Source organism: Dendropsophus ebraccatus, chromosome 4, assembly GCF_027789765.1.
Source record: "Dendropsophus ebraccatus isolate aDenEbr1 chromosome 4, aDenEbr1.pat, whole genome shotgun sequence".
Classification (NCBI taxonomy): domain Eukaryota; kingdom Metazoa; phylum Chordata; class Amphibia; order Anura; family Hylidae; genus Dendropsophus; species Dendropsophus ebraccatus.
Genome location: NC_091457.1, coordinates 83,612,988 through 83,626,940, shown reverse-complemented (window position 1 = coordinate 83,626,940; position 13,953 = coordinate 83,612,988). Strand labels below are relative to the sequence as shown.

Below are 13,953 nucleotides of genomic sequence, written 5' to 3'. Positions count from 1 at the left end.
AGAGAAGCTGGGAAGTGGATGGCATAGCTACCGTGCTCCTCAGCTATATATCTGCGATTTAATAACTTTTGACATGCCTGATGACATGTTATTTTTAATGACTGTGACTCTTTAAACTTTAGGGATTTTGTAAATGTATCTCCTTTTATTTATTCTTAGGGAGGTTGTGATAATGACTGGCAGTGCCTTGCTGATGAATGCATTGTGTTTTGTCAAGGTTTCTGATGGAAGGTAAAATTCAGATTTTACTACAGCCGAAGAGACCTCTCTAGGTGATATGTTCCTGTTAATAAAACAGATATCCAAATGTAGCACTTCTATGATTGGTGTCACATCCATGAGACAAAGTGTACACTCTTGTTTTTCTGTGCCCTTATACCATCCTGCATGTTATATTTCAGCCTCTGATGTATTGATTGCATGGGCGATAACACGGTGACAGGTGAGCTGTACCTGGAATTGCAGCCAGTTCTAATAAGCGTGGTGTGGCTGCACTAATGTGCGTTCTGAGGACTGGGGCTCTCTTACAAGTGGTTTTCATTATCACTCCCATCTTTTCTTAGCTGTTTGATCACATCGCTCAGCTTCAGTGATTGTGTCAGGAGTGACATTTGCTCTGACCCAGTTTTTCTTGTGACATTTGCCGGCGGCCTGGTCTATACATAATAGTAAAAGGGTGGTAGAGGTGAGACTGAGATGAACCACATCTTATAACCAGTTTATTAAAAAATGAAAGCCTTAAATCCATCTCTTCTTGCAAGTAAATGTGTTAAAGCAAACCTCATTATTGGTAATATTTGCTATGCGCTACCTAATCTGGCATTAAAGACGACCTATAGCCTTGATGCTTCACAAATGGCAATTCTGTGTGTTGAATTGGCTTGAAGCTATACACGAAAACACAAAAAAGGGTTGTCTAAAACTATTCAATTGATTGATGAAATCCCTCATACTCATATTATGGCAATCCATTTCCTAGGAGTTAGTGAACTATGCAGTACTTTTTAATTCTTTTACATAATGTACAGTATTGGGCCAGTTTCATAACAGCATATTTTGTGTATATGTTACATCTTTTTTTTTTTTTTTATCAGACTGTAATACAGAACTAATGTTAAAGGAGAAGTCCAGAGAAAATTTTTATTAAGGTACTGTTGTGCCCCCCCCCCCCACCCCAATTATACAAATATACACCAATATACACTTATTACGGGAAATGCTTATACAGTGCTTTTTTTTCCCTGCACTTACTACTGCATCAAGGCTTCACTTCCTGGATAACATGGTGATGTCACTTCCTGCAGAGCTGTGCAGCCTGTGGCTGCTGTAGAGGATGATGGCAGAGGGATGCTCAGTGTCCCTCCAGTGCCCAGTGTACCTCAGTGTCCCCCTGCCATCATCCTCTCCAGCAGCCACAGCCCGCACAGCTCTGGGAGTCGGGTCGTGACATCACCATGTTATCCAGGAAGTGAAGCCTTAATGCAGTATCAAGTGCTGGGAAAAAGCACTGTATAAGCATTTCCTGTAATAAGTCTATATTGGTCATTTGTATTACTTTTGGGGGGGCAATATAATACCTTAATAAAAATCTTTCCCGGACTTCTCCTTTAAAGGGCTTGGCTCCTTTTTCATGACTTTTATAAATAGACATTGATTATTGATAGTATTGATGATAATGATACACACACTTCACTTCTACTCAATGCTGCATTTTGAAGCCCTCTCCTCCCTTGCCAGATGGATTACTTTCCTGTCCATAACATGGCACACTATGGAAGAGCATGTGACCGTACTGCACCTGTTTCCTTGCTGCAGTGTACATCTAGGGAGGAGATTAGGTGCCATGGTATGGACAGGAGAGGCAGCTGGTAAAAGGAGATGTGGGAATGATGGGTAGAGCATCATAATGCAGCATAAAGGGGCAGAAGTGAAGTCAATGTATATAAGTAAGTTACATGTTATTAATATTATCACCACCTAAGTGGCCAACAACTTTTAAAAAACATTGTAATCATTGGTAGTTAGTGGGTTCCTGGCCAGTTACCCTCTCCCCGGCGCCACCAAGCACTGCAGTCTGCTCCTCTCGTGACGTTTCCAGGGTTGGAGGGGGGATCCAGTTTCACCACAAGTGATTTCTTCTGCCCCGATCAGATGACCGTGCTTGTGGTGCATCTGAACCTCTCTGGCCCCAGGAATCTCACAAGAGAAGTGGATGTCAGCCCTGGACACCAGCAGGGAGAAGGTAACAGATTCGGGTTTGGTAAGTATTTTTGCTTCATCAGACGCACTAACTTTGTTCTCCCACTTTGAGAGGGAAAAAAGTGTGTCTTATAAAGTAAAAAAAAAATCCAGTATATTATTGTACATTGAGTCTGTATTATATTTTCTTACTTAGGGGACAGTAATGTAATGGCTGTACCAAAAAGTGACTCTGTTGTTGTACATAAGGGACAGTGTTATAGGAATTATTTTAGTACATGAGGCAGTATTATAGTACCTATATTACTGTGCATAGGAGGCACTTTTGTATCGCTTACATTCTTGTACATGGTGTAATAAGAATTTGTTGACCATATAACTTGTCTTAGACATTTGTAGAGATCTTTTAGGGCTCATCATATTCTTTCCTTGTTTTTGCAGGTGTGAAGCCCTTTGGAGCCCAAAGGGGAAACAATGAGAAGATGAAAGCTAGTAACTCCCAGGAGATAGCTGGCATGGTTTATTTTCCTGGATCAATGCGGAATTGATTTAAGAGGAATAATTATGAGGTTGACGTGCATGTTTTCCTTTATCGTTCTGTTTGGAGTCGCCGGTCTCGTCGTTTTCATTCACTTGCAAGATCCTGAAGAAATGGTCAACCAGCAAGGACTGGCAGCAGGTCAGATATTTATCATTATCTTTATCCATTCCTCGTAGCTAATATCCTCAATAAGCTATTAATTGTCAATCTTATCAGTGGATACCATGTAAAAGATCATTTAAAAGAAGCTTCCATTTTTGTTCCCATGGCCCATAACAAAAACACAGAGTACTGATGCTGGAGGACGTGCCTGTTCATTCATTAGATAAATGTTTGTAATACTTTTCTTCCTCAGTGGAGGCACTGCAGGTAAACGTAACGCTTGTTGCCAGATTCCCAACAGATTACAGCGGGCTGCTGGGGTTCTCAGTAATAGGGACCGCATAATTAACTTATCTTTGGGCACTTTCGTAACTAAATAGAATTGTTTAAGCAGAGACCCTCTTAAATAGTTGTGTTCTTTGGAGTTCAGTGGGTGCATTTTTAGCCAGGCAGCTTTTGTCAAAGGAAAGATTACCTCATTGTATCCTAGGATGTTGTCACATAGCATTTAAAGGGGTAGTGCGGCGCTCAGAAATTATTCACAGAATAACACACATTACAAAGTTATACAACTGTAATGTATGTTATGTTTGTGAATCGCCCCGTTCCCCGTGTCCCACCACCCCCACCCGTGTACCCGGAAGTGTTGGTGCATTATACATTACCTGATCCGCGTCGAGGGCCGTCCGCCATTTTGTGCCAGACGTCATCTTCGGACAGACGGCTGAGTCGCTGACGCCCGTCCCCCCTCCGCCGCGTCACAACTGTGCTCAGCCGCAATTGGCTGAGCACAGTCTTCTTCGGGCGGCCGGCGAACAGCTCCGACTGTCCTGAATGCCGGCCGCCCTCTGCAGCGTCACAACTGTGCTCAGCCAATCGCGGCTGAGCACAGTTGTGACGCTGCAGAGGGCGGCCGGCATTCGGGACAGTCGGAGCTGTTCGCCGGCCGCCTGAAGAAGACGTCACTCGCTGAAGATCGGAGACTGGTGTCGGCACGTGACAGGTGAGTATAGCGCACCACACTTCCGGTGCCATTCACAGACATAACATACATTACAAAGTTGTATAACTTTGTAATGTGTGTTAGTCTGTGAATAATTCTTTACCGCCGCACTACCCCTTTAACATATCCTAAAAGGTGTGTACATGTCTATGGTTTTGCAGTTTTAGGTGAAAAAACAGATGTTTCTTTATAATGACGGATGTTAATAATGATTATTATGATCATAGCTTCACCATCCCAGTGTATTTTCTTTTGCTCTGCCTTTAGTTTAGTATATTGCATTTAGTTCGCAAACCCAAAGCTAAATATGTGCTGCAGAGCATGGGATTTTGGGGGAAAAGGAATTATAGACTAAATATAAATACATTAATTGGTTAGGGATATCCATTAATATTGCTGTATCTAGGACTAAAATCACATTTGGCCCCACTAGAATTTCTCCTCGTCTTGGGGCAACTGGGGGTGCTTCTCTTTGTTACTTTTTGTTTCTTTTGAGGATGGACCACTAGAATGAAACAATTAAATGTGTTCTTTTTGCATGCTCAGCCAGTGCAAGAATCCTGCTTGCAGGGGATCACACAGTGGTTTTCCATACCCTAGGCAAGCATACTTATGCATTCATCGTTTGGCCACCGGCAGATGTCGAGGTCTGTGCCGCAAATGTTGTTCAAAGCTTTGCATACAGTTTTTATAATGTAATATATATGCAAATTATAGTTAAATGAAATAAAACCCAAACTGATGCCATTTGATATGGAATACAAATAACTATTCTGATGCAAGTGGCCTGTGTAAACAAATTTTTACTCCTAAGGTTTTCCTAATAACCCACCAGCTGAACAATTTGTCGCTAGCAATTTATACATGAATTCCCAGGGATTTTCATGATCTCAGGGCACAGTGAATATTCCTTGTATGTTAAAGCATATTTAATGGAGACACATTTCTTGAGGTGATCTTGTAAAGCCATAAAGGCTTTGGTTTACGGGTTCATAGTTTGCATCACCAAGGCCAGGTGGGTTGTAAGGGGAATCCAACTTGATTTATACAGATCCTGTTGAGCTTCAGAGCCAGCTCCAATGGTGGATCTGTGACAGCCAAAATTATCCTACATATACAGGGTGTATTTAGCTCTGAAGCTAGTAGCTGAAGCAATCTAAAATATGGAATTCATTGGCACAGAACTTTGAACCTGAAAACTAAATGGCAAAAACATTGCTTACAAATATGTATATTATTAGCTTGTCTGAATACGTGCAACCATTCTCTTGGTAACAAAACAGATGCATATGTTGTCTGTGTTTCAAAACCCCATAAAGAACTGCCCACTCAGCTATTTCTGAGGTATGGATGGTGTCATGCTTTTGATTAACTCTTCATACAGTGGGGACCGTTTGCTGAGGTGCTGTATCTAAACCGGTCTTAGGTTTTTAATGGCATTAAAGTCTTTTTTTTTTTTTTTTTTTTGATGGACAAAACTATTTAAGGGTACGTTCACACTTACTGGATCCGCAGCTGATTTTCTGCAGCGGATCCGCAGCAGATTTCATTTAAATAAGTGAACACCGCATTAAATCTGCACCATTAAATCTGCTGCAGATCTGCTGCGGTTCCTGTAGGTGTGAACGCACCCTTAGAAGCAACACATTTTTGTGCGTGTTGAGGGGTGGAGGAGGCACAGCAAGGTGTGGAGGGACGTGGCTTCCTCCTGCACCCATTTTAACATGATTTACGCCTACAAATTTGGAGCTGGCAAAGATTTCTGAGCCTGCTGCACATGAAGCCCGGAGCTGTGGGAAGCACAGAAAAAAATCAAAGTGTAAGCCTGTGGCCCTGAAAGGGCATTCTATGCTGTCAGAATCGGCCCACGTTCTGAGCTGTAATTGTAGTGCTACCAGGATGCTCATAATGATGTCAGGCAGTGAACTACTGAAACATATACAAGACAAAAGAAATAGCCTGAGCTAGATAAATGAGATACATGAATCATGCACATCCAAATGATCATAATAAAAATGTCTTTATTGAACACACAAGCTAAAAACAATCTGTGTACAGAAAGTATGACTAAGGGGGAAACAATGCATCCCAACCCTATAACCAGCAACAAAGCAAGTACAATATAACGCACTATAGAACCTACATCCCCATAAATAGATTAAAGCATAACCCATGGATGGATGAGGACCATATGGACGCGCTGCATTTAATATCGAGGAAACTAAAAAACATGAGAAGCGCCATAGAGTGATACCATAAAAAACAGTAGATTTAAAGATAAAGCTGGATCTGCTCACCTTTAAAGTGACACTGTCACCCCCTTGCATTCTGACATCTCTACACAGGTGTAAAGGGTAAATTTAGCGGTTTTCATACCTTATTTCATAACATACGTCATGGTGCTTGTTCAAGTAAAAAGTGTCCTTTTATCAACGGCAGATTGTATTAAGTGGGCGTGGCCTCGCAGCATTAGCGCCACGTATCCCCGCCCACAATGGCACCGTTGGTCCCGCCCCCTTGACACCCATTGGTTGGCCGATGTAAAGGAGGTGGGGTCTAGACCTTTCGGCCAGCCTGTTCCAATGGTCGACGAGGGGGCGGGGCCAACGGTGGCGTTGTGGGCGGGGCTAAGTGGCGCTAATGCCGCGGGGCCCCGCCCACTTAACACAATCTGCAGTTGATAAAAGATGACTTTTTACTTTAACAAGCACCATGACGTATGATATAAAATAGGGTATGAAAACTGCTAAATTTACCCTTTACACCTGTGTAGAGATGTCAGAATGCAAAAAGGAGGTGTTGTACTAAGAGCACAACATCTAGATGCATTATCAGTAAAGATTGAACCTGGCTGCAACTGCCGGTCCCAGCGTCATCCAAGATCCAGAGCCAGGGGATCGTGGATGAGCAAAAGCACATGTGTGTCAACTGCTGGGAGCTTACTAGGTAGGCATGCAGGATCCTTGAGCGCCGATGGATGGCAAAAGCAGACAGTGTTGAAGTAACATATAAATCAATTTATAAAAGAGATGTCTCTTTTAGCGTGAGAAAGGGGTACACCCCAAACACATTGTTTATAAGACTAATTGCATTATATGCTACTTCTACAATGCCTGCTTGTGCCATTCAGCGCCACTCAAGGTTCCTCCATGTCTCCCCAGTAAGCGCAGAGGAATTGACTCTTATCTGTACTTATTATTTTGGACATATCAATGTATTCAAAAAGTGTCTAGTAAATCAACAAGAGAAAATATATATGAATGTAAACAATTAGATATTAAAAACTGCAACATGTATAAACACACAATAGGTGTGGACCACAGGGCAGACTTCATTAGTCCCCCGGGGTTACCATGGAGACCATCAGGGGAACGGACGGTCCTGTGGGACCTCCAATTACGTGGGTATACCCGCGGCAGCCACAGGAACCCCTTAGATGCCACTGTCATGATTTGACATCATTTAATGGATTAAACTACCTGGAGCAAAGAATCCTCCGCTCGGGTTTGTTTCAGGGGGAGATCAGCTGTCACACGCCACAGGGGGGGCGACAGAGCATTCCGATACATGCGCTGTTAAAAGGTGCATGTATCTGAATAAAGCCCATTAGTGACCGCTGTAAAAATACGGATGGGCGCTCACCAAGGGGTTAAACGGGTTTAATATTCATATATTTCGAATGGTCCAGCATTTTTTGTATATAGGATTTTTGTACAATAAAAATGGTTGCAAAAGTGTACTTAACCTTTTAGGTTTGCTGTATAATAATGAAAAATGCATTTTAGGGCAACTGGGGAGAAGTAGGCATTGCTCTGTGGGCTGGCATCACTTGTTAGATCCTAAAATGTGCTCTGGAAGCATTGGCTTGTATAGTATACCTAGTAGAAGAAGCCTGTGTGAGAAATCTCAATACACTTTTGCTCTGTATGTGAGGAAAGCGCAATTTCTCCTCTGTGGATGCATGGAAAGTACCTGACACCCTCCCCTTAAACGCCACTGCTCCTTTTATTATGAAGTAGAATTGTCACTCCTGGAGCTGCTAATTTGGTTATTGCTCAAGTAGAGAAAAGAGAAACATCTCCAGCTGGTAGGTTGAGCCCGAGCGGATTGTGCAGGCTTGTCGAGAAACCTTAAGTAATGCTTACATTACTCTCTGTCAGTAAAGTGCTCTTGACAGTGGCTGTTTGTGTTGATTTGTTTGTATTCATCCCCCCCTCACTTCTCCCAGTGCATCCCATTCCAGTCTAATTGTGATGCCGTCCCGAGCAAGCAATATCCAAGTCATTTTCCACAACATTTAGTTACAATTTTCTTCTGATCTTTCCGGTGAAACAATCCTCTTCTGTTGGCTTCTCTGAGCATATAAACTTTGATTACATTTATCCATAGCGAAGCAATTCTTGCTAAAACATATGCACCCTGCATTCTTGGAGACGTAAGCCCCCTCCTATCTTCCCTACTGATGGATTTCAGGTAAAGATTGTATTGAAGCCAGAAACAAAATGTGCTGAGAGGGGAAAATGCTTTTATTGAAATGTAAGATTTGGGATTGTGGCGCCATAATAACTGCTATTTACAGGGATGTTGACTACTGTGGTACAAGCAACAATGGTTTCTCTAAGCAAACAGCAGTCCCTTTTTTCATTTTCTGGCAAATAACACTTAGCTCTAAGTTCTCATCTGCTTACAGAGATTAATTCATGGATCTAGACACAAAATATTTCACAAATTTCTTAAGATCCCTATCTATACTGGTCTGGAAGTTAGGACCCCCACAAGGGAAAGAGGGACAAGCCATCTCCAAGGAACTATAAGAAAGGCAAGGTGAAGTTGTGAGGTAGATGGCAGATGGTGTAGTAGGTCTTAAGGCCCTATTATACAAAATGATTATCGGCCATTATGGCCAATAATCGTCTTGTGTAATAGAAGGCAACGATCACCCAACATGAACAATGTTGGCTGATCATTGTTGTTGTTAGTCTTTCAACATGTTGAAAGATAAACGACCAGGATAGCAGCGATCTGCTGCCGTCGCTCCGTGGAATAGTAGCAGCGGGAGCAGAGCGCTGCTATCTTCTATGGGCTGCCAGGACGATTTAGCGATTAGCCAGCCAGCCCCCCCATAGCTCCCTGCACCTCTCTGCGCCCCCCCAGCTCTCACCCTCTCGTGTGTAATAGCGGCGGCAACGAGCGGGGAACGAGGAGCAAACGAGTGTTGACAGCACTTGTTTGCTCCTCAGCATCGCCCCGTGTAATAGGGGTTTTAGGGAAGGGGGGGGAAAAGGCTCTTTATAGATAACAGTAATCATCAAGATGTCTGGAGGGAATGCTTGGTAAGACAATAGGAGCAGAACAGCAGAAAAGAAGGTGAGAATTTAGTGGGTTGGAATAGGGCTTAGCCATTAGACAAAGGCAGAGGTCATCCTCACATGTAGAAGCAACCCTTGTTGTCAGAGGAAAACTGTTAATGTTCAGACATTTCCCTGTCTATAGTCTGTTAAAGGGGTTGTCTTTAATTAAAAGAAAACCAAACAGTGTTTTTCAGAAACTGCACCACTATTGCCCATAGACTATTCTATGCTTGTTGTTGCTTTACTTGCAGTTCCAGACACAACCAATAAATGGGAATGGTACAGTTTCTGGGAATAATCCCAGCCTATTTTTGTAATCTTCAATCCCGATTGATAACGCACATTCCCGTTGCTATGTGGTGTTGATTTAGGGGTAAATAATGGGTTAACGTGAGCCTGGATTAGTAAACAGGAAGCGTTTTTTATGCACTTTCCAGTACTGCTAATGAATCAGAGAGAGCCAGGTCGTCCTGCACCGAAAGATCATTACTCATTATTCTGGATTTAAGATCTCACCCTGGATTCCATTTCCTGCAGGACGAGCCTAATGCAAATTGCTTGCATGGTTGAGCACTTGTCCACTTGTCTTGTGTGGTGTACTGTGGACTGGGTAACGTTTTCATTTACAGAGATGAAATTACATGTAAGATAATTATCACTTCATACCTGTTTTTTTCTTTCCTATAGGGTTGATAATCTTGCAGTCTTCCTATACAAGCAGATTTTTTGTCCGCTTACCGGCGCCACATAGATCACATAGTGGCTTAATGCATTTTAAACTACTTTTTTTTTTTTTTTTTGTGTGTGTTTTCTCTCTCAAGATGATGCTATCAAATAATGGCCCAGGGCCAGTTTCTAATCCTGGCTCAATACGTTATCTGTCTCCATTTTAAATTTATAATAGTCTCAAAATGACATAATATGCGAAATTGGCTTTGATACTGAATAGGAAAAGAAGTTGCTCTGAAAGAGGGCTCATCACAATATCAGAAGGGATTTGTTGTGATGAATGTCTCCTCACTAATAATTGATTATTGGTATTGATTTTGGGTTTTTTTTTTCTTTTTGCAATAATTGAAGCACATTCCAACCTAAAATTATTGAAAAGAAGAAAATTATGTTTATTAGTTATATGACCATTTCAGTTTATAAAGGGTTGATGCCCAGCTTTCTTAAACCTACTGAAAAGTTAGGCCATTGAAAAGCGGCGTTCATCAAAACTACATAGGTGGCCTGTATGTCTTGTAACACAAGGTTCCCAAAACAAGAATGGCTTAAAGGGGTGAAAATCCAGCAAAAAACTTTTTCTTTCAAATCATCTGATATGAGAAAGTTATATGGATTTGTAATTTAATTCTATAAAAAAGTCTTCAAGTACTTATTAGCTGCTGTATGTCATGCAGGAAAATTTGTTTTATTTTCAGTCTGACACAGTGCTCTCTGCTGACCTCTCTGGCTGAGACAGGAACTGTCTAGAGCAGGAGAGGCTTTCTATGAGGATTCATATAAAACAGAGACAGAGTTTCTGTCTCGGCCAGAGGTGTCAGCAGAGATTTTTTAATAGAAGTAAATTACAAATCTATATAACTTTCTGACACCAGTTGATTTAAACGAAAAAGATTTTCTCTGGACAACCCCTTTAAGAATCAGGAATTGAGAAGTAAAAATAAGCCAATGGCTTAAAGGGAATCTGTCACTAGATTTATGCTGCGTTAAATAAGAACAGCATAAACTATTGACAGAAATGCTGAACAGATCGGTATATTACTAACATCATTCTGTTCAGCCGTTCTCCTAATATGCAGGAGAATTCTTGCCACACTTCTCCTACCCCCAGCTGCTCATTGACAGTTGACTGCCTATACACAGCATGGATAGATAACTGCTAATCAGCAGCTGGTGGGCGGTGTTTTCTGCTTCTCATGAATATTGAGGACTACTGGGCTCATGCACATTTTGGAGAGAACTACTTTGTTATTTAGGAGGATATCTCTGGATCAGCCGCACAGAACAATGTAAGTGATACATAATTCTGCTCAGCTTCTCTCTCATTAGATTATGCTCCCCTTAGGTCAATATAAACCTACCGACACAGTCTCTTTAAAAGGGTTCCCCAGTGCTACAAAAACATGGCCACTTTTCCCCCTCTCTTGTCTCCAGATTGGTTGTGGTTTCCAACTCTGTTCCATTGAAGTAAATTGAGCTTAATTGCAAACCACACCTGAATTGGACACAAGAGAGGTAGAAAAGTGGCCATATTTTTGTAGCACTGCATAACCCCTTTAATTTCAAATAAGATTTACCATTAATATTATGTTCCAATGTTGAGAAAAATTTTTAAAGATTCCCCTTTACAAACTGTAGTCGGTCATAAATATGACGGTGAACATCATCTCTGTTACCCATAATCATGTTTTGGGGTTTTCCATGAGAATTAAAAGGGGTTGTCTGGCATTTGGTGTTATTTTATATACCGCTGCTGGTGTATATAAAACAATAAACGCCTATGCGTATCTCTCAACGCTCCCTCAGTGTTCTCTTCTGGAGTTGCCGGTTTTCCCCGTTGACTGCAGAGCCTCCACAAACTCTTCTCAGGAGTGAAAGCCCATTTAGCCAATCACTGGCTGCGGGAGCTGTCTTGTCTCAGACAGTGATTGGCAGTCTCAGACAGTTTGTCTTGGAGGTGAAGGCTCCGCAGTTAGTGGGCGACACGGGGGAAGCATGGGGAGCGGGGCGGGAGCAATAGGATGCTTATTGTTTTATATGCAACAGTATGTAGTAAGTATACAGTTAAAGAAACCGAACACCGGACAACCCCTTTACGGAATGCTTTAGGGAAAATCAATTCAACGTCTTGTTATATGTAGTGCAGGGTCTGAGGAGTGGAAAAGGACAGTGATTTTGGTTGTGGTTGAATTCTTGTATCATGTTCTTCCCCCTCAGACCTTGAACTGGACACAACAGTTCTGTGTCTATTTAATACTTCCCAGCTACTTCTCTTTAGAATTTATTTTTTTCCTTTTCTTTTCTTGAAGCATAAAATGGTTCTCCAATGTGATTTTTCCCATATAGGGACCTTATATAGATAAAGATGTTATAATAAACAGATCAGTTGACAGGTAAAGCTCCTTTAATATATGACTAATAGGATTTGTAAGCTTTTAGGACACACAGTTGCCGCTCTTATTCCCAATATTGTCTATAAATATATGTGTATACCTCTGGCCTCTGTAAGCTTGTTTCTTCCATGTAATAACACAGCCACTAAATTCAGCTTTTATTGTCTTTCCTGCATGGCTAACACTGGCTACAATGTTACTGCACTTTATTCAGAAATTGTCTTCAAATGTTCAATTCCCCATGCATGGCATCTACTAACTGACTTCTGCAGAATTACAAACGCCATCTTTGTGTTTTTAGTTATCTTCAGGGTGAGATTGCAAGGTCTTTTCTAATGTTATATTTATGGAAACCGTATTGTACCATAGTTTTGCTAAATCTGAATGTAATACATTGCATTACTTTAGTACTGAGCCTGAGTTAAGAGTTTACAGCTTTAGCTCGGCACTGTCTCCATTTATTATTCTGCTCCTCCACTTGTGAAAGCAGAGCGAGCGATATATGGATTTTCAGAAAGTGTTGCAGATATGGCCAAGCAATACCATGTTTCCCTGAAAATAAAACACCCTCCTAAAATAAGACACCCCAGCTACTCTACCTCTAGCCTAAAGTAAGGCATCCCCCACGAAAATAAGGAACCTCCTACTCTAAACTAGAGCATCCACCTAAAGTTAGGAGCCCTCGAAAGTGAGGCCTTCCCTTGCCACCCTCTGCCGCCACCCAGGACTCTTCTAATCCCCTCGTAGACCTTCACAGCCAGCGCCACAGGCAGCCTGGTCCATGGCCTCTGTGCCCTACGCACGTCCCGCCGCATGCCTGACCCACCGCTGATGCGTTCTTGGTGAGTATTCCGGGGAGGACGTCCTATTTCTCTGCCCCCAGCCGAGGGGAGAGAAATAAGACATCCCCAGAAAATAAGACACAGAGGGAGACTTATAAAAATGGTGTAAAGTTGAGTTGTCTTAGTTGCCCTTAGCAACCAATCAGATTCCACCTTTCATTTTTCAAAGAATCTATAAGGAATGAAAAGTAGAATCTGACTGGTTGCTAGGGGCAACTGAGACAGTTGTACTTTACACTAGTTTCATAAATCTTCTCCATATTGCCTGTTTTTTTTGGGGGGGAAAAATATATGGCACTGTTTTATTTTGGGGAAAACGCGGTAGGTACCCTTTTACTAGACTTTGCAATGCAAAGGCATCCCGCAAAAATTATACGTCATTTTTCAGCAACAATCAGGTCACAGTATATTTTGGGTTAAAATATCCTTATCTATCTATCTATCTATCTATCTATCTATCTATCTATCTATCTATCTATCGGTTTCTCATTGTGACCATGGACATCACATCCCATGCTCTGTAAAGTAACCACACTGGACATGTGGCCTTCTCCAGAGATGACCAGCTATTGATGTAAATGTCATATTATCTGATCTTACCCACCAGAAGATGATGCATCACCAGAAGATGATGTATAACCTGTCTGGTTTTTTTTTGTTTTTTTTTTGCCTCAAGATATTTGTGGGGAGTTTATGAAAAGAAAGTGAGAATCTCATTTGGCGGCTCTGCGTTGTATTTTTTCCTGCATTTTACAATTACACATCTATCACTGAAGACCTGCATTGCAGAGCTGTT

General features: G+C 41.7%; 1 protein-coding gene across 1 annotated transcript in view; it reads left to right on the top strand.

Annotated features, from left to right (window-relative positions):
• The window catches only part of CHST8 (carbohydrate sulfotransferase 8), a 337,185-nt gene that overhangs the window by 110,460 nt on the left and 212,772 nt on the right, over positions 1-13,953 (top strand). Inside the window, exon 2 of the mRNA XM_069968555.1 lies at positions 2,641-2,878. Coding sequence (XP_069824656.1) covers positions 2,764-2,878 — 115 coding nt within the window. The 5' untranslated portion in view covers positions 2,641-2,763. The remainder of the gene's footprint in view (positions 1-2,640; positions 2,879-13,953) is intronic.